At 38.4% G+C, this 20,968-nt stretch overlaps 1 protein-coding gene across 1 annotated transcript in view; it reads right to left on the reverse strand.

The window, feature by feature from the left end:
* Window positions 1-20,968, reverse strand: part of uvssa (UV-stimulated scaffold protein A) — a 46,268-nt gene that overhangs the window by 19,584 nt on the left and 5,716 nt on the right. Inside the window, exons 4-7 of the mRNA XM_048231274.1 lie at window positions 20,852-20,968; window positions 20,242-20,574; window positions 17,649-17,758; window positions 8,755-8,883 (exon numbers count right to left, since the gene is read on the reverse strand). Of these exons, the coding sequence (XP_048087231.1) occupies window positions 8,755-8,883; window positions 17,649-17,758; window positions 20,242-20,574; window positions 20,852-20,968 (689 nt within the window). The remainder of the gene's footprint in view (window positions 1-8,754; window positions 8,884-17,648; window positions 17,759-20,241; window positions 20,575-20,851) is intronic.

Genomic DNA, 20,968 nt, shown 5'->3' on the forward strand with positions numbered 1-20,968 from the left:
TGTATGGTTGAAAGGGGATTTATAGGTGCATGGGGTTTGGAAACAGGAATGTAAAAGATTAGTGCAAAAAAAAAAAACTTGAGCACAACTGAATGATTAATTATACAGTTCTTACAGTTTCATCTGTAACTTAAAACTAAGCAATATCAGATTTTAATATCAACCAGCAATAAATGATATGTTTATAACTGCTTCCAATATATTCACTAGTTCAAAGGATTAGGGAAATAAATCTGAATAAATACATATAAAAGACTGTATGAGAAGAAATATGCAGGGTTCCTTTTTTATTATACAGGTTTTAATAACACTAATAACACTACTACTGCCACTACTACTACTTTTACTCTTACTACTACTACTATTATTTATTATTATTATTATTATTATTATTATTATTATTAGAAGCAGTAGCAGTAGCAGTAGTAATAGTAGTGGTAGCAGCAGTAGTAACCAATTTAATGCATCTTAAGTAGTGTTAAACACTACCACCATGCTTATCTACACTATGTGTGCATTCAATAGACTATTACTGTCAAATGGGGTGTCCACTTTGCTATGCGAATCAAAATGGAACATTTTGGCTAATTACACTGACATAGTGAATTAGTGACAGTCAAAATGATGGAAATGCCTATTGAAATTGCATCTTGACATGCTGGTGTAAATTCCCAAAATTTGGAAGGACATGTAAGCAGTTGAGACTCATCTGCACATAGGCCTACTTAGTTTGGGTAATTTCATACAGTAAAGTTATTTATGCCTCGTTTCACAGTGATGCCTCCTCTTTCTCCTCCTCAAATGCTTGTAAATGTTCTCCTATGCTAGGTAAAGTAAAGTATGCTTGTGGATGTTCTCGCATGCGGTAAAGTTAAGTCTGCTTCATTGTTCTGATGTTCTCCTATGCAGTACAGTAAAGTCTGCTTCATTGTTCTGATGTTCTCCTATGTGGTAAAGTAAAATATGCTTCATTGCAGTGCTAGTATCGTCTTGTCAATTTTAGATACTCTCCCTCTCATAACAGCAAAGTGACATAGTCTTGCTTAGATAGACCACAAACCTAGAAACAACCTTTATGTTAATGTGTGCAGTAGCATGCTTAATGACAAACCAACTAAATGATTACATTAGTTTGCAACTATTTCCACAATCATTTGTAGTCAATTAAGGTGATTAGATGTCCGCGCCACAATATATTTCTGTATTGATTGATTTTTGCATGAAAGTAACAAATTCAGTCGCATGAACCAAATCATGATTTAATTGGACTTATTATTACAAAGTACTTGTCCCTTATGAAATCTTGAAAATTATATTGAAGCTCCAATAAATGCATGTTTAACATTGTTTTAGCAATAAAAGTGAGTATTTGACTGAAGATTTCAAAAAGGCTGTTCCCAAGAGGTTTGACCTACCTTAATATGGCCACCCTTCACTCAATATTTGTTTGCCGCTGGTTTACAGAGGAATTAGGGTCTCAACAGCAGTGCTTTCTCAGCTTATTAACAATCAAATGAGACCTACAATGGCCTGGGGAATCTCCTGAGATTTATGGCGCTCAGAACAGCACACTCTGCAGTAACGTGGGTCCATCTTACCATTATAATTCAGACTCCTAATAGAATTTCCAGTTGACCACATCCAATCTTTTCACTGCTTACTCCAAATGTGATCTACTTAACCAATAGTTCACCTAATTGCGACCACATACAGCATAGCTGTAATGTAGACTACAGTTCCTTTTTCAAATAGAACTACATATTCAGTAAAAATTGAAAGAAACTGAAGACAGAACATTTACAAAAGGAAGGATATGCAATAATATGCTTCAGACTGTGAGGACATATTTGTCTGCAGCAAATTATTAGTAAAGTGAAATGGGCAGCACACAGATACAAGAGACAAACAATGCTATTCCTAATAGATCTCAGGTTTCAATAGTAAATTACATACTGTAATGTAAAAATGGCCTTGCAAATGATGTTGACATATAACACGTCAGTCATATTGACATCCTACAACTACAGAAACATTACCCCCTTTTTTCTTTACCCCACTCTCCACCAAATATTGTTACATTCTAGTACATTTAAACATTAACTTCACATCCAAAATAAGAAAAGCAAGCATAATGGTGATTATTTAAGGACAAAGCAAGCATATATTTCACAGCTTATGGTTGCCTTGTACAATATTCATTTTTTGTAACAGCTGTAGACTAGAAATAGACTGGTTGAGCAGTAAGACTAAAAATAGAATTGTGAATTTAGTACACTACACCCCATATTTGTTGCTGCAATACATACTTTACAAAATACATCTTACACATTAAAATACTACACATTACATCATCTTATTTGCTATTTTCTGTGTAAACTGAATTTGAATAAGCTTCTTGCCTTATATATATATATATAATTACCTTGCAAGGTAATCTTAGATGGAATCAACTAGTTCTATTTCAGCAGTAAAAATGGACGACATTTTTAATTCTCAAAGAGGGGAGCTTTGTAGGTGTTCAATGGGTTTTTCTCCATCAACTTTTGACAGATGACTATGACCGCTAATCCCTGTGATACTATGCAAAACAAAAACTTGTAGTCTTGTAGCATAGACTATTTTAAAATTCATTCATATTAATGAATGTTACTGAAAAAAATCAGAATTTGCAAACCAGTTGTATACGAAATATGCACCGTTAAAGCTCTTTATTCCCTAATGCTGCTTTTTCAGCCTACAGCCTTCACATTCACATCAATCATCCTCTCTATGTAAGTTTAGTTATCACTCTGGCACTAATCAAAAGAGAAAACTGTCACTGACATTGACCTGTGGCACCTCTTAATTATGCTCCACAGAAATGACAGGCACTTAGCTTCTGAAGGGTAAATGGCCACCATCAATCTATATGTAATATCAATGAGTTCCTAGAAAGGCAAATTATTATTATTTTTCTCCTCCCATCTGTGACAGCATAGAAATCTAGGGGCAAGAATTTATGGAAGACAAAATGCAACCCAAGGCTTCCTCTCTTTCTCTCCCCCTTCCTCTTTGTTCCATCTGGTGCAAGGGATAGCACTCAACTCCAGGGAGAGCACCGCGGATCCCATCAGCGCTAAACAGAATTTATGCCTTTTAATTTTCTCAGAGAGTGCTTAACTGTTCCCGGGTGCTACAATGCATAACCGAATGCCATTTTTTAAATATGGGGGTCATTTTCATAAAGCATTATACACAAGGCGGGTGCCCTTTGTTTTTCTAGGGCATATAGTGAATGGAGCTGTTTTTGCATTATTTTAAAACATAATTATTTATGTATTAATTCACCTTAATTGCTAATGTAATTAAGCTTATATCAGGTACTAAAGAGGCAATCAAAGCTGGCATTGGTCCTAAGTATTTATTTTCTGGACTTAAATCCTTCCCCATACTGCATCCAATAATTGGAGATTAAAGTGCTGTCAATTGAAGCCTGTGACCTTTTTTCCAAAAGACTGTAATCTATGTACTGCATTATCATCTTACAGTGAATCATTTCCTCATGAAATTTGAGAACAAATGCTATTTCTTTGTGGAATTGAAGATTGTTCCTTAAATTTTATGATAATTCAGGTATCATGATTTGATTTACCTGATCTCCTAATGTTGTTCCACAACAGGCTTATTGAAATGTCATTTAGACACTACTTGACAAACATTACAGGAACAGTGTGCAAGCTTTTATAAGCAAATGCACATCAATTATGTTGCTTGCTACAACAGTACTTATATTTATTGACTAGTTCCTGTTGTTCCCATTCACTATCACAAACTAATGCTTACTCTGCAGGAAGGTGCTAAAACCAAATATCTTAGCACCGACCACAACTTTAACTATCATTTCCATCTTTTCCATTCCAACAGTTTTTCTTGCAGTCAAGAAAAAAAAGTAATTGTGGGAGAGAAGATTGCTATTTTGTTTGTGCAAGTTGTTGTCCTTAGTCGTGTGCAGTTTTTCGTCTCTTGATAGATGAAAATGAAAATAAAGCGTAAAAAAACTATTACCACCCAAGCTCACAATTCTTTGGGAAGCAAACATTATTTTACTTTTAATTCACTTTAATTCTGTTGTGATAAAATCAGATCTGCCACCAGACCCTGGCAGGATAGTAACTCTTGTGGTTGAGTGTATGCAGTAGTCTGAGAATTAGTTGCTATATGGAGGCATTTTGCTGGTACTGGGTTTTTCTAAAATATGGGATGTGCACTATATTCAATTCTTTGCATTTAAACTGCCCCAACTCACCTGATACAGAAAAAGTTTTTTTTTTATTTTCTTCAAGTTTAGTGAGATAAAATAATTTTGTCCACTACACAGATGCTTTGGATTTCACACTGAAGATGCTTTCTTGGTGTAAGTCCATTACAATAGATGAGTGTATTTCCTGTGTGCGACTGGTATAACTGAAGTAAAAGTTGTTGTAAAAAATGACTGATGACATTTAGAATGTTTAAACAAGATAATTATTACAAAATAATGATAACTGACCAGAGTGTTTCTACAAGTGAACCACTCCATAGACAAACAGTGAGGTACATAGAAAGACATGAGGAATCAGCAATCTCTTGACAAATGCTACGATTTCCAATTGATCTGCAAGCCGTTAATGTCAACAATCAGTTTGTTTTCCTTTCATGAAAGCTGTGGAGAATGACAACCAAGTCAAACAGCCACAATGTAATGTTAGCATCCCACCTTCCAAACATCAAAATGTAATCAACTGTCTACACACCTACATTACAACAGGCCAGTGTTAGTGTTGACCATTGCTACCAGCCTGAGAAAAATGTCTAGTTTTCTCTGTGAGAAGTCAAGAGGCCACCTATAACAACTGAATTAATGACTACATTTGTCTTTCTTCCAAAGTCCAATGGTTATGAATTTAACAACCCATTCAATCTTAACGCACAAATAAAATGTACAAAAATGGGATGACCAGGGGGTGGCGGTGTGGTATAGCACATGTGCTATTTATATGCTAATATCCTCCTGTCTTGCTGAATGCTCTTAGAAATGATTGGAGAAAGCCAATAAATCAGGTGTGTGAACCAAAGGCAACAGCTACCCAGGAGGTGTAGAATATTGTCTTGGCATGAAATAGTTGCAGAGGTCTTCCAACAGTTTGGAAAAACTGACTGAAGGGATACAAAGATGACACTAAGTTTACCAGAAATTTCAATTCAGTGAAATTTCATTTATTTTTTAAACGTGCTTGAATCGATTGACAAAAAACTATACTTTGACATTGAAGCATCACATTAAAAAGTAGATTTACCATTTATTTGAGCAAATAAATATTGGAAGGGGTGTGACGATGACGACAACCTAAATGATTTGCTGATTTGTAAACTTTTAGGTGGTAAATGGGAATAAAACATACCATAAAGCCGTATAAATTGGTCTCAACATTTTGTCAATTTTGATCAGATTTGTATGGTTATCGTGCACTGTACATAGGCATTCTCTGTTCAGTGCAATTTCAGCTACTTCCATCTGCTCAGACCTAATCCTATTGCTTTTACAAAAAATTGTGGAGTGGCTTTCCTCCAAATAACTTAAAATCTAAATGGAGGAAATCCAAGGAGTAACACATAGTACAGCACTATTGATCAAATTTACTGCACTCTATTTTATACCAGTAGAAGTTGGCCCTACTGTCAAAATATATGTGTTGAGAGGTTTGAAGAGGGAAAATATCATGTCTGTTTTTGGATAGTCTTTTTTACTTTTTTCCAAACTGAGGGAAATTACCTAGAGGTGGCCCAAATTGGCAGCCAAGATCGGAGCTGTTCAAAGTCTCTAAATATTAAAGAATGCTACTACAATGCTTTCTTTCTTATCTCCTTTAGCAGAGAGTACACTGTGCCATTGTTTACTAAAGGAAAAGAGACCGTGCCATCACACAACAGAGACCATAGTACCCCACAATTTCTTGCAGCAGCAAAACTTTAAGAGCCACGTCAATAATATCCACTGTCACATAATTATGTAACCTAGTGAAAGTGCAGGTAGATTCTCTTTGCACTGTCTGTGACTGTCTTTTCCTACGTCCTTATACATTCTCCTTCCCATTTTTCCTAGACCTCATGACATTGTTCACAGAGGTCCAGGAAAAGTGGTTAATAGAGGACATAGGACATAATTTTCTTTGTCTATAGAAGTACAGCCCACAGCATACCTAAAAGTCTGGAGTACAAAAGGGAGAATGGAAAACAATAATTTAGGATATGTATGAGACATTCCCTATCAAAATTGCCTGGGTGAACCCAGACAAACTTGTTAGCAAATTTGAATTTGCTCTACAGGTTAATCGAGAAAGGATCCCATTGATTTCTGTTTCATTCTGTTTTACGACTTCCAGGCGCATAACCAGCAGTGAAATTAAACATAAATTGGTGCATTCAACTCTTACCAAATTGTTTCTCAAATTGCAGTAAACACACCTTTCTTATAAACAAAGGTTTTAAATGCAGTTGTTTACTCACTCATGCTTTGTTTCCTAAGAAAATATACACCATATCTGTTTAACCTAATCACCATCAGTGCAGTCATTGGTTGTGTTGAGTTTGGATCTTGGGTATTTAGTGGCTGGAAACTGGTGACAATGGGATCCTTTCCAAAGGCCCACAGAGCAAATTCAAATGTTCTAATAGGTTCAACTAGGTTCTCCCAGACTATATCTTTTAGGCTTTAGGCTTTTAAATCTTCTGCTGCTCACATAGCCTGATAGGTAATGTTAACCTAAGTGAGTAAAAGTAAGAGCTAGACTACTACATTTATTTTAGTAGCTAATGTTCCACATGGCCTCTGCTGAAAAAGTAAAAGCATTAAGCTATATACAGTATTAAAACAGCATTATAGGCTTTACAACTTTTTGTGTGCGTGCAATGGCAAACACCTAGAAATACGTAACCTAACTTTAGATGAAGGTAATTTCATAAAAGCCTCAATATTGCCTTGCATATCCTACATAAAATTAGGCTAGTAAATTACTTCTACGCTGCACTGGCCTATATATAATGTAATATAAAAGATCTGTGCTTCTGATTCATATTTGTATAGTATTCATTCAGTGGTACTTTTTAACAACACAGTAAGTGGTGCATAACTAATTCATAAATACATTAATTTGCCACACCAAGCCTACAGTAAACAAAAGATAAAGTAGTCAGAAAGGTTTAAGAATAACCAAAATAAAAGAGTTTTAAAAATTAAAATTTAAACATTGTTGGTCTCCAGTGAGCCTTTTTCAGTCACTGAGATTATCAAAATACTGTGTGTGTGTGTGTGTGTGTGTAGTCGTGGGGAGCCTATATTTGGCTTAGTGCCCTGGAACTGGACATTCTGCCATGACCCTCCCTGTTTCTACCTGTCCATGGAGGGTACAACAAGTACATGGCCATCCATCTGTTGTCATGGTACTAACAACAGAGAACAGATGCCCGGGATGTTTGTGTCTTCAGCCTCTGAAAGAGACCTTGGACTGCTGTTGCATACACTGCAGCATGATGCCTCTGGGCTAAGAACATTTGACTAGGCTGTTTCCTGGAATTAACGGCCCTCAACACTAATGTAACAGGACGTAGAATAAAATTAACTTGCAACTACCACTGCTCTCTAGTCTCAAAATTCAAACATTCATATCAAACAAGCCTAAATGTCAAGCCAACTATTTTAATGTATTGTGCATGACATGCATCGTGTGCGTGCTTGTGTGCATGTGTGTTTTAATCCTGCTTTTCCAAATGGTTGCTACAAGACACACATGAGGGTTACTGTTAAAGAAAGTTTTTCTGCTTCTTCAAAACCAACATATAAAGATACAGCACAACTAGAGAAACATTCCAGCATTTTGTGTAATAAATATCTCAACATGTAAGTGATTCAAAAGCTTAATCACTATGTTTGCACTGAACCTTCCTTGTTGATTCAGTGTTCTAGTTATCCCATCCCAAGGTACTGATGAAATAATCAATGGACAATCACACTTCACCAGCCACCAAAGCTGAACACCATGTAAGTATTGAGTAAAAATCCTCCAACAGGTTTTAAACATTTGCTTTTTTTTTTACTTAAAACTACATGGGCAGACTCTGTCTCTGACAAAACAAGACAGTCTAAAAATGTGGTGATCAAGATTAAAACAAGTGATTAAATATGTTATAAGGAAAACTAGATACAAATATGATGAAATATTTATCAAGACAAGTTATAAAATTCTACACGGCATGCTAAAGTGCTTTACAACAGCACCTTTGTATTGCTTTTTATAGCATACTTTATCTTTCAATATCTTATTGTTCCAGTTCAAACACGCATCAGCACAATAACGTGTGTGTTAAATAAAAGGCCCACTTCAGGTGGAGAATCTTAATATCTAAGCCAAGTTGTCCATGAACAGCAGTTTTATATCATATCCATATTATGAGATCTTCATTAAATAATTGAATGTTAAAATAAAACATCAGCTTCTATTTTAACTTTGAGGTAAATACTGTATATTGTGCCCTGCCAGTATCCTCAATACACTGGCATTTAATAATGGAGGAAATAAAATACCCATAACAGTAAACCACTGCCACCCTGTGGCTTAAGTTGGATAGCACACCATTTCTGCTAAATCACAATCATATGAAAAAAAAAAAAAAAAAAAAACATGACATGCTACCTTTAAGACAAAAAGAACATTATTTCGAAAAAAAGAAATGACTTACCACTCTGTGATGCCTGTTCTTGTGGCTGATGTTAAGGGTTTTGTACTTCTGTAAAGCAGTTTCCAGAGAGTGCTTCAGCTCCACGGTCTGTCTAAGAAGCTGCTCCTCACCTTCAACTTTGGTGAAAACCTGCCATAGATCACAAGTCATGGATTTGATACAACACTCAGTCTCAATCACAGCCACTGGTTGAGTGCGCTTCAAAAGCAGTGGCACAATAGCTAGATTTCAGTACCATCTATTACATACAACAGAGAATATTTTTTTTCACAAAATTCTTTCCCATAACATACAGAAATGTAACCTTGCCACGCCCACCTAGATCTCCTTTCAGGGAGATACTTGTCTGGAACACCATAGTTCACTAAAGTTTCCATTGGTCGGCATTCCATTGGGCATTACCTGCCCAATCAGCGACGAGAGGGGATGACACTATAGTTTCGAAATCGAAAGTGGCTGTGGTAAACGGTAGTAGCAACGCCTGCAAACATCAAAAATTGCAGTTGGAAGAATGTGTAAATTTATACACAGCAAAGGTAGGCCAGCATACATTGTTTCCTGACTGCCAATGCTGTTTGTACATTTTTGTAATGTTATACATCACTGATCAATGTGAGTGGTTAGGCTGGACCAGTGATTTCAAAGTCAGAGCAATGTCTATGCCCGTCACAATGCGAGTGTTGGGAAGGTTTTCCTATTCACTTTGTGAATGAGTTTGGTTTACCAGGCTAACAGAAATAGCAAAATTCCACTAAATTCACTAAAGAGAGACAGGAACCGTGCTACTCAACTCTAAACTAACTGGATTCGTCCAGATCAGTTTAGGTCCTGAATTCAAACCACCCTATTTAAAATACTCTCCTGGGGTTACATGTACAAAGTCTTGTGTACAGTGGGCATCGCTTTCAAATGGCCACTTCAGTCGCCAAGACATTCGAGGGCGTGAAGCTGCGTGAAGCTTTAGTACCACTTTCAGCCACTGTCGTCCACTCTGCCACTGTACATCGCTCTGTCAGTAGCCTGACTGCCGCCCTTCTGAAAAAGCAGGAGGCTACCTTTTAAACATGATTGTTACCGAGAGGAATCAGCCTACTGAATTCAATAACAAAATAAATCATGCATAATTAAACATTACCTCGATTAAGGCTACTTGGGTATGGCTAAAGGCTTGACTACACGGTGGTAGCGAAAATCGAAAAATCTGCTTTATGCCGCAGAATTATTCATATTTGGCTGACTGCAGACGCACTTCCCTCTCCATATTCCAAGAGCCTATACAAAAAGCACTTCATACCATCATAAAAATTTGTTAAAACGAATAGCTATTTGCAATTTGACAAAACCTCCTCATTTTGCGAATGCGAGGATGAGCCTGTTGCATTTAGTTAGATGTCCGAGTCACGCATAATGTTTGAAAACCACTGGCTCGTAATCACAATAATTTAACACACGACAGTTGGATAGCCTACTTCATCATGTCCCATGCCTACATTTTTGTGAGTAGCATAGAGATCGTTAAAAACAATAAAGTATGGCTCTCCATTTGGGACATTGAAAACTTATTTTTAACCCTTAGAACCCTAAGCTGTTTTTAGGGCATTTTCACTACCTTTATTCATAAGGATTTATTCTGGTCATTGTAAGTGCCACACACACACATATTATATATTGTTTTTTTCAGCAGAGTCTAGGCTATACAGATCTGCCATCAGTTCATGTATCAGTACTGGCATTGATTTTATTTTGATTTTTAAATAATTAAAATACAAAAAGCGTATTATAAAAATTCTTATATTTTGTCATGCATCTCACCACAGCAAGCTCATAGCTCTACATGCATTTCATTTGTGTGTAGGGCAGACTGTCTTGAATCTGGCAAGATCATTGCCATGTTGGTGTCAGGGCACACAGACTCAGGAAACAAGGTTAGGCTCAATCAAGTAGTTTTAATTTGAAAACAGCAACCAAGGCAGGAGAATTTAAACAAGGTCTTGAAGTGAAGTTAACGCTCAGAAGATTTTGACTTGACAAACAAGGCAGTCCTACATAAAGGCTCCAATCTTGCAAGAGGATATCGTCCAACAGAAAAGGTCCAACATAAAAGTTCTACAACCTGGGACGTAGCAGGAAATTCCAGAAACGAGGAGCTGGGCTTGGAAACAAGGAGCAGTCCGTGTGCTGGAATAAGTGTCTCCGTTGAAGAGGCCAGACAGAGAGAGCAGAGTGACAGGGGTTTATTTAGGCAGTAGGATATTGGCTACAGGTGCTGGGGAGTGGCAAACGGGAATTTGGATGATTGGATAATCAGACAGAGTTAGACAGGGGAATTAGATTGGGAGATCGTTGGAGCAGAGTGACGAGGAGGAGAGACTGGTGGAGAACCTGGTGGTGTCGTGACAGTTGGAGGGATACTCTGGGGCTGAGTAATTTGAAATATGTGGCGTGTGATTTACGGAAATAAATGCCATTTTTTATTTAGTGATGAAAAATGACCTTTCTGCGCTCCATATCTGTGACACGAACTGATCTGACCTGACTTGACCCGAGTTTGCTTTGTTGGCCTGCGTGTGTATGCACTCATAATGATTCTCAACTTTATACTGCATTGCCATAAACAAATCAAAGGCAAAAAAGGTGTTTCTTTGTTGAACAAATTGGAATGCAATGTGAGCCTTGAATTGGATGCCATGCAGGAATTTGCTAGGATCTCAAAACCGGATTATGAACATGCTTTGCCATAGAGAAACACACAATAGCGTTGGATTATAAACATGCTTTGCCACAAAAACAGACAAAAACGTGGGGTAAGTCCAGCTATATGAAGTTATTATTTTGCTGTCACTTCGTCTGTTTTATAACCCAGAAGGATGTACTTGGTATCAAACGATAGCTCTGTGTCTCCTCTTTCATCTGACATGCGTGGCATATCTATCCGATCACGGGTCCGCGAGTAATTCAAACGAGAGTAATGGGAGTGCAGCGTTGGTTTGTGTACATGACGTTATTATTTTGCAGTCATATCGTCTGTTTTTATAAGCCAGAAGGATCGATATACATGATACCAATGAATAGCCCTGTGTCTCCTCTTTCATCTGATATGCTTGCCATATCTATGCGATCACGGGTTCGCGAATAATTCAAACGAGAGTGATGGGTGCGCAGGTGAACGCAGAGAAGTATAGGCTGTAAATATGATGCAATTTGATTTAATTTCATGATTTCTTTTAATTTTCATACTTGATCGCAGACAAGTGCGTGGTCTCGATGGAAATCCCCACTTCTGCTCTGTCACGCAACAAAGGTTTCATCTCGCTGCGATGAACGGTTCTGGAGCAATGTAACAGAGAAGAAAGGGTGTGTTTTTTGACGCACTTTGCGTCAATCGGGTTCTAAGGGTAGACTAGGCTACCGTCAGAATAGCTGACTTGCAAAGGCCTAGGAATAACACTATCATCGGTCATGTCCCTTGATCAAAGTGGGGAATGAAATAAAAGTTTGAGAACCACTGGCTTAACAAGTTACCTGCAGTCCAGAACACACAGAATCTGTTGCAATATTCTGATGATATCGGCAAATGTTTGTTTTCCAAAGTAAGAATTTCACTTCACCATGCACCTTCAACAATGAATAGCTCATTACACTTGTTACTGTTAAACATAGGCCTAACTGGTATCATTACAAACATTATTCTGTATCCTAAAACTGGCATGTTTTATGGCATTGTGTCATGTAAGTTTGTTGCAAAATCTAGAGAAATGTGTGAGGTGGTCAGCGAGGGACAATTGAGACACACATTGGATTGTGTTATTACTTGAACATTCCACACTATCCACAGCTGTGGTATCAGGGGCAGGAGGATTACTGTTAGCACAGGCTTTATATAAAATTCTTCAACAGAAGGCCTCGAATGCAGGCTTGCCCAAAATAAAGGCCTGTGGTTTGCGCAGCCTACAGTAAATAACAGACCCCCCACAATGTGCGGTATGATGCTTTTTTATGGGCAAGATGTTTTTGGTGCCCTACGCACACTGCATGTTCTTAAATAACAATGATCATCAGTAATATTCGACCATTAATTTGTGTAAATGGGCAAGCGTGACCACCTTGATTGGCTGATTGGCTGATGATTGTAGCGGGCATGATTCCAAAGACCTCCCTTACGATGATGAGTGACAGGTGACAGGTCTCAGAATGCGTGCGCTACACAAGGACGGAAGATGATGAATAACTGGGGCCGTAGGCTATTCACAAAGGCTTTTATCTTACTTTAGGAGTAGGCTACTCCTAAATCGCACTTGAAGATTTTAGCTTGGAGTTTTCTCTTAAAAGTTATTCACAAAGCCTTTCAGACAACTCCTAAACTAGGAGTGAGTCTTCGTTGCTATGGATGACGTCATTACTCATGCACAAGCTTGACTGAAGTGACCACCTTGATTGGCTGACGATTGTAACGCGGGAATGATTCCAAACACCTCCCTTCCGATGATGAGTGACAGGTGACAGGTCGGAGAATGCGTGCGCTACACAAGTAGTGCGAAGGACGGAAGATGATTAATAACTGAATAAAAAGGCCTAGCCTAAATGAATAAAGAGTAAGGCAAAACAAAAAGCCTAGTAGCCTAATGAAACAAAAAGCCTATGGATTGATGCAGTACCTTTGCAACATTATTAAATTAATCTGTCACCATATGCCTAGGCTACGTTTGCAAAGAGGAGAACATTTTAATTTAATTCACAATGAAACGTTACATTTAATTTACATGTTAACAATGAGTAGTTTTGGTTGTTGTTGGTGGCATTATTGCATCCCTTTTATGAATGCAAAATTGTTCCCTCGCGATTGGAAGCTCCTGTTGCTGCATAGGCTACGCATTTCAAAACATTGCAACGTAAAATGCCACAAAAAGCTGTTTATGAATAGGTCTTAGTGAGTTAGGAGTCCTCGACTTCTTTTAAGCTGTCCCAGACTTAGGTGCTACTTTTAGGTCTAAAATGCTTTGTGAATTTCTTTTTGTGAAAAAAATTAGGAGTCCTAAAGTTAGGAGTGACACGCCCGTTATTTTTAGGAGTTGCTCCTAAATTCGCCAGTTAGGAGCTACTTTTAGCCTTAAAATTCTTTGTGAATACGGCCCCTGAAAAAAAAGGCCTAGCCTAAATAAATCAAGAGTAAGGCAAAACAAATAGCCTAGTAGCCTAATGAAACATACGGATTGATGTAGTATCTTTGTAACATTATTAAATTATTCTGTTACTATGCCTACGTTTGCAAAAGAGAACATTTTAATTTGATTCACAATAATGTTACATTTAATTTACATGTTGACAGTGATTAGCCTAGTTTTGGCTGTTGTTGGAAGGCGTTATTGCATGTTAGTTATGCCTACAATGCAAAATTGCTTCCTCACGATTGGAAGCTCTGTAGCTGCATAGGATTTCAAAACACGTAAAATGCCGCAGGTTTGTGAATAGGTCTGTGAGTTAGGAGTCCTCTCGACTTCTTTTAAGCCGTCACAGAGGTGGGAAGGTGTGATTTGTTGGGGGCAGGGCCGGATTAACTGGGCACAAATGTCTGATGGCCCCCCTTCCCCCCAGCGAACATGAATCGGGTGGTCAGTTAATAGGCCTATATCGTGAAGATTTTTCCTGCCATCTAAGGCACAAGCGCATCTGTGAGGCCAAGCCTCACCAAGTAGCTCGCTTGTTTACAACTAACATTCCATTTAATTAAACTGCTTTATAGGCTATGCCGAAATAGTTTTCAACATTTTGAATATTAGTGTCGGGTGAATTGAAATGTTCTCAAAGTAGCCTTATGGCTGAAAGCTGCTTGGGATCCCCTTCGTCAAGCAATATAACCATACAAACGCGCTTCCTGCACTCATTGTTTCAAAAGGAGTAATTTCGGCTTTGTCAGACAGACCCCGCTTCTCTCGCGTCAGTCACTGACATGAACGAAACACAGAACCCGCTTCTCTCACGGCAGTCACTGACAGTAGCCTAGAATAAATGCATGGGGGAAAACACTTCCCCATGACAAAGACATCATAAAACACTGAAAGTTAATATTTTGTCACTAGCAACATACATCTGTCCTTTGTCAAATGTGTTATGTTCCAAGTAAATATGGGATATTCTACGGGAAAACATTAAAACGGCAAGACAGCGGGGGAAAGTTAAAATACGTGATAAACACGGAAAAAGTTGGCATGCATTGTTTCGGTCCCCGTGCACAGGGATTATTATGACCGCCGTGCAGCAAAGCACATTTTTTCCACAAAAATAAATCGTGCTGAAAGGCCTATATGATTCTAACTGTCTCACGTACGTACGTATGATTACTGTGAATGTATGTGTGTGCGTGTGTATCTGTTTATGCACATGTGTGCACATGGAATGGGTTAACATGACCCCTGGAGGCAAACATACAGAAAAAATTGGTCATCCTAGGCCTTACGGTTCTCAAGATATTCACAGAAAACTATGTCTGCCCTACCCTCCTTTCGGGGGGTCCAGTCCAGCGGGGGGGCTACAGATCAAAACGAAAAACGATGGTTCCATGCTATCCATGTGGGGTTACATGCCCACTAAGTTTAAGGTACCCGGTCTTTCAGTGTCCCAGGAATCTTTGTTGGTGTAATGGGTCACTAAATGTATACATAAATTATTTTATTGTAAGGCCCCCCATGAACGAAAGTTCACAAAACTTGGCATGCATTCGGAAGGTGTCATAATGATGCTACACCTTCAACTTCGTGCAGTTTTGACCATGTCAGCCAGAGATATTGTGATGAAAACACCTAATTGTTTGCTTTTTAATTTTTAACTAGGTGGCGCTATACATGAAATAAGTGGCAATGGGATGGGTTGACATGCCCCCTTAAGACCAACATACAAAAAAAAGGTGGACCTCCTAGGCCCTACGGTTCTCGAGATATTCACAGAAAACTGTCTCCGGCCACCTACAGGCCAGTTGGTGTATAGTAACATTATTGTGTGGCCCCCCATGAACGGAATTCCACTTGGCGTGCATTCAGAGGGTGTCATAATGATCCTACACTTCCAATTTTGTGCAGTTTTGACTATGTTAGGTCACAGATACCTGCGATTACAACACCTAATTTTTACTTTTTTGTGTTTAACTAGGTGGCGCATGCGAAATTCCGAAAAAAAAACGCTGCGCGGCGGTCATAATAATGAACAGTCCCTAGATTGCTGCTGGGCTATATTGGTTCATGTCTGTTAACAACTCAGTGAAACGCGAAGCCTATCTCGCGGTTGCATCCATTACAAACAAACATGCAATGTGAACGTCTGGGATTTGGGAGAGCACTAAATGCTCTACTGAATAAGCACGAAGTCAAACCTTTAAATGAAAAACACTCTTTAATAATCAAAAAAAATAAACCGCTAATGAAGTAAACTTGTGACCATCAAAAATCGTTTATCGCCTGTAACTCCGTGATAACAGGACATAACAGGAAGGCATTTGGCTGAGCAACGGAGGTTAATGTGCTCTATATTTTGTCCAAATGCTGTCTGTCTATCATCGTTGCACTTGGAGAAAACCAGAATGTTTAATTTGTCCTGCGCTGCAAACGGGATTCACTCGCAGTTAACCAAATATTTCTTTATTAGGGCAGGGCAGGCATATTTCTGGCTATTAAATTATTTCTAAACCAGACTGCTAAAGTCTGTAGTAAAGTCTGTGTAGGGTTTTCCAGGCTCCATTTCTTTTTACGAGACACCCTGCTCACTTGAGACATCTACCGGTTGTTTGGGTTGTTGTAGTGTCGTTGCAGCGTCACTGGAAAAATACAAATTAAAGTTGCGTGATACCGCATGATCCCGCGCGCGGACCGCGAGTGAAGCTGGCCAAGTCGAAACACTGCCCACTGTAGACTTCAAACCATGTTGAACACACAAAGCTAGAAGGCTGCATACAGCAATTCATATGTAAGAAATGGTGCACATGCAAGATTCTACCCTCAAATTAAATGTTTGCCAATGTGAGGTGGCTTGATATGAGGTGCTCTTATCCAAGGTTAAGACAAGAACGTGAAATTTCTTTGGCATTAAATGCCAAATTTTGCCATCTGCCATCAATAACACAACAGTGGCTAGAGATGTGGTGGGGTCAGAAAACCACAGAGTTTGAAGTGGATACAGTAGCTTTTAAAAATATGAAACGGTTGGTAAGCCAATCATAATTATGGGGCAAAAAAATACCTTAATAAACTCCACTGGCATTATCCTACAATAAGGACATGCCTGCCATTCTTATCTGGTTATATATTATTGAGCAGTATTTGCACATGCTTAAATGTGTGATATTATTGATGCGTTATGATTAAGGTTGATGTCTAAATATTGTGCAAATAATTCTGAAAAGTAGTAGTTTGTGGGCCCGTTTTTTAAACTTTTTAACAAAGTTTAAAATGTTGGTAGTTGCTCTGTATAGCCTCTAAGTGTCAGCAATTGTGTGTGTATCTGTCAGGAAGTTGGCGAGAAGAAACACAGTCATGTTAATGTCACTCGATGCATCACACCATGAGTGTTCTTACATGTTTGTGCATGAGGCCCATGGAGTTATACAAGGACTCCGGGACTAAATGTGATTAAATAGTGGACAGTATGTGAAGTATGTATGTATCTACCCTAAAGTGAAAGTGTAGACCATACCCTCTCAGAACATGGAGCGCATGACACCATTACCACTTCAATTGAATGAATTCAATTTGCAGAAAAGAAGCAAGTATTTGGGATGACTCACAGATAATGACATGTATACATTAAAACAATATATTTTAATACAATTAGAAACTGTAGGTTTAAAGATGACATTCTAACCAAACTAAATAAAGTGTCATGGGCCAAGACAGACTGCAGAGGGTTACCTGAATCCAGGACTGTACAGCTGGCAGATGTTTGGTGGTGATGAGTCGGTGCAGGTCCTTTACAGTGTCCAGAACGGCCTCATTGTCTTCAGTCTCCTGAAGATCCACATCTGTGCACAGAAAGAGAAGAGCACCAAAGGGACCAAGTTACACCTTGCTCATCATCAATTTTACCTTAAGCCATCCTGGGCCCTCTTTCAATTGGTATTGGATATTAATACCAATTAAGTACTCTTAATTGCTATTTTAAGTAGTAATTAAGTACCAATTCAAAGCATGTCAATGCCTCTGACTGATAGTTGCACTACTGTGATTTCTTACTTCATTATTTAATAACAGTAAGGAGTGTCATGGACAAAATGAGTAGACTGGCAGTCTAAAATCCAAAATAATTGTGCTGTATTTGGATGATATATAGAGTATCTAGCAACGTTGAGCTTTAAGCACTTCCAACATTTTCACAGGGTTTCAGAGCCAGAATATTAAATTACATTATAAATTGCATCGCATGATCAGGTGCATTTGACTTCTGTGGGGGTTTGTTTTAGATGCCATGAGTGAGATGCCAGAACACTGTCAGAGTCAACAGGGATTGCAAATGTCTGCCAATAGGAGCTATCCTCTGGAAGAGTTTGATGACAAATATCAGAACTTATAGATACAGAAATTCCTATATCAGATATACACATCATTGGCCAACCATGTTAGGCTACGTTTACACCGTCAATTAAATGTCAACCAATTCTGATTTTTTTTTTTTTTTTTTTTGGTCATATATGGCACAATTCCGATCTGCAAAATGGACTGTAAAAAGGAAAAAACTGCATGGCTTCCGATATTTTCAGATCGGATTCAGGCCTTATTCATACGTGGAAATAAATTTGATATGAATTGGATATGTGCCAATGTGTCTAAACTGGCAGATCAGATATTCCCTATCATTTTCAACTTTCACAATCGTTGAAAATGCCCAGTCTTTTGCGTTACAATATTGCTTTCAGTTTCACATGAATGCACAACTAGCAAAACAGTATAATTAAAATGAAAACACAGATGGAAAAGTTGCATTAAAGGCGGTAGGCTCTCCACTTTCTTTTTTGCCTTAAAAGAAAAACAGTCACCTATTTCACAGACTTAAATACTTTGGAAGCGAAAATAAACAGACTAGACACTGAAATACCGTAATGCTTATTTTGTGCATATGCAGTGCCGTCTGTTTGCTTTCATTTCGGTGACCATAAAAACACAGATATCTGATATGGGCCACTCTTAAACATAGATGTAAACAGGCAGTCCAAAAAAATCCGATATAGGCACAACTGTGCATCAAGGCCTGCTGGTGTAAACGCAGCCTTAGACATAGTCAGCTCAACAGAAGCTGACGGTTGTACATAAATTGCACTAACTCAGTTTAGCTGGTCTTCACAAGTGCTCACAATGGCTTCGATAATGACCAGAACAATTTATTCGAAACACTGTTTTCAAATGTGACCCGAGAGGTATCCTCAGACATGCTAATTTCACATCAATGCTTGCCATACACCAGAGCTTTTCAACAATTGTTGTATGATGCCAGTCCATGGAATATTGATCTAGAGTTTTATTCTGTATTGCCAGTGGTTTAACACTCAAGCCAAAGGGGCTATATTAGGTGATACCAAATATTTCCGCCGAAGATATAGCATACAGTCTAAAACTGACAATGATAATTGCCCTTTTTTCATTCCATTCCAGATGGTCTGATATAATGATTTCAAATACTATAATATGACCAACAGAGGATAGACATCCTGCCTCCTCCTTCCATTCTGAATATACTGCTGGGCTTCTAATAATGCCAAATGACCAATAAGCCTAAATCTTCTGTAGCCATTTGAAAAAAAGGAGAACAGGCAGAATTTTTGCTGATAATCTGCACTAAACATTCAAGCTGCTTTAATTATGTCACTGATTGTGGTGACATGCAAAACATCATACATTACATAGTGGTTGCTGGCAAATCTGCAAGGAATATTGCCTCAACATGAAATCACAGTCATTTCTTCAAATTGTAGCCTAGGATACTAAAGCTACTACTGCCCATTCTGCAGAGCTTAGCCGATAATAACCAACCTGTATATAAAATAAAACAATCACTGAAAGGTTGTCTACAAACACTAAAGTAATTATGAAACAGTTGTTTATCTTTAGCAGAGCCAGATCAAGCAAAAATGGGTACTGATGATTGTAACTGCTTAAATACAACCCATTTAAGCAAAATAGGCCAGGTGAGTCTATATATCACCCATTCACACAGCAGTATTTCCCATACATTGACTTATTTGTGGCGGCCCACCACAATATCAACATTGACCACCACACAATGATTTTCCAGGTTGTGCTAAATTGTGCTTAAATCTGGTTAGCATTATAACCACGCTGCGCTAATTTGTTAAAAACTGTTGCATTCCAGTTGATTCTGCAAACCTACCACCACAAATAGAATTCAATTCTGTGGGAAACACTGCACAGTAATATCCATCTTCAAGCTGATAACCTGAGATAACTTTCTGTAAAAGTGGGAAACCCCTGCTGATCACATAAATCAACATACCAGATATACTGAGTTCCAAACTATATTTGTGAGACATCACACCAGAGTTGCGCAGGAAGGAGCTATCATTTGTACTCTCTTCGGTTTCACTCTCAGAATCATTCGGATCTTTTTTCTGCGTCATCACATCAGATTCTTCCTTAAGGTCACGACTGCAGCATGGCTGGACATCTTCATTGCTGTTTGAGTCTCGAAACTCTAGGGATGTTGAAGCTCCACTTGAGCTGGCTATAGGCTCCAGGTTGCACATATTAAAGTTCTCTGGGTCAGGTAGTAAGAGCTTCATACAGCTGTGGATCTCAGTCAAGCTCACCTCAATGTCTTCACGGGTTTCTGTATTGAAAATACACAAAAACAGTACTCCACACACACCTCTTTCATGACACCCATACATCTCATGACAACCTGTAGGGACTGAAATCCTGTCAGCGGTGCATATCTACAGGACAATAACATAGTATTTACATGCTTCCTAGTCTAACATGACCAGTAGGCAAAGCCTAGTACTAGTAAATCCAAAGTAAACAAGTAACTCAGAGGAGTTCACACCTTGTGTTGAGAAGAAGCAGCAAAGGGAAAAAACATTGTCTAAAACATGAAAAAAAAGTACCCTCCATCTCTGACTTGGCTTTCTCAAGCTTGTCTTTGTACACCATCTGCAGTCTTCTCTGTCTCTCCTCTTGTCTCCTTCTTTCTGTAAGAGTTCGAGCCTCTACATCCTGAAAAT

Source organism: Alosa alosa, chromosome 21 (assembly GCF_017589495.1).
Source record: "Alosa alosa isolate M-15738 ecotype Scorff River chromosome 21, AALO_Geno_1.1, whole genome shotgun sequence".
In the NCBI taxonomy this organism is placed as follows: domain Eukaryota; kingdom Metazoa; phylum Chordata; class Actinopteri; order Clupeiformes; family Clupeidae; genus Alosa; species Alosa alosa.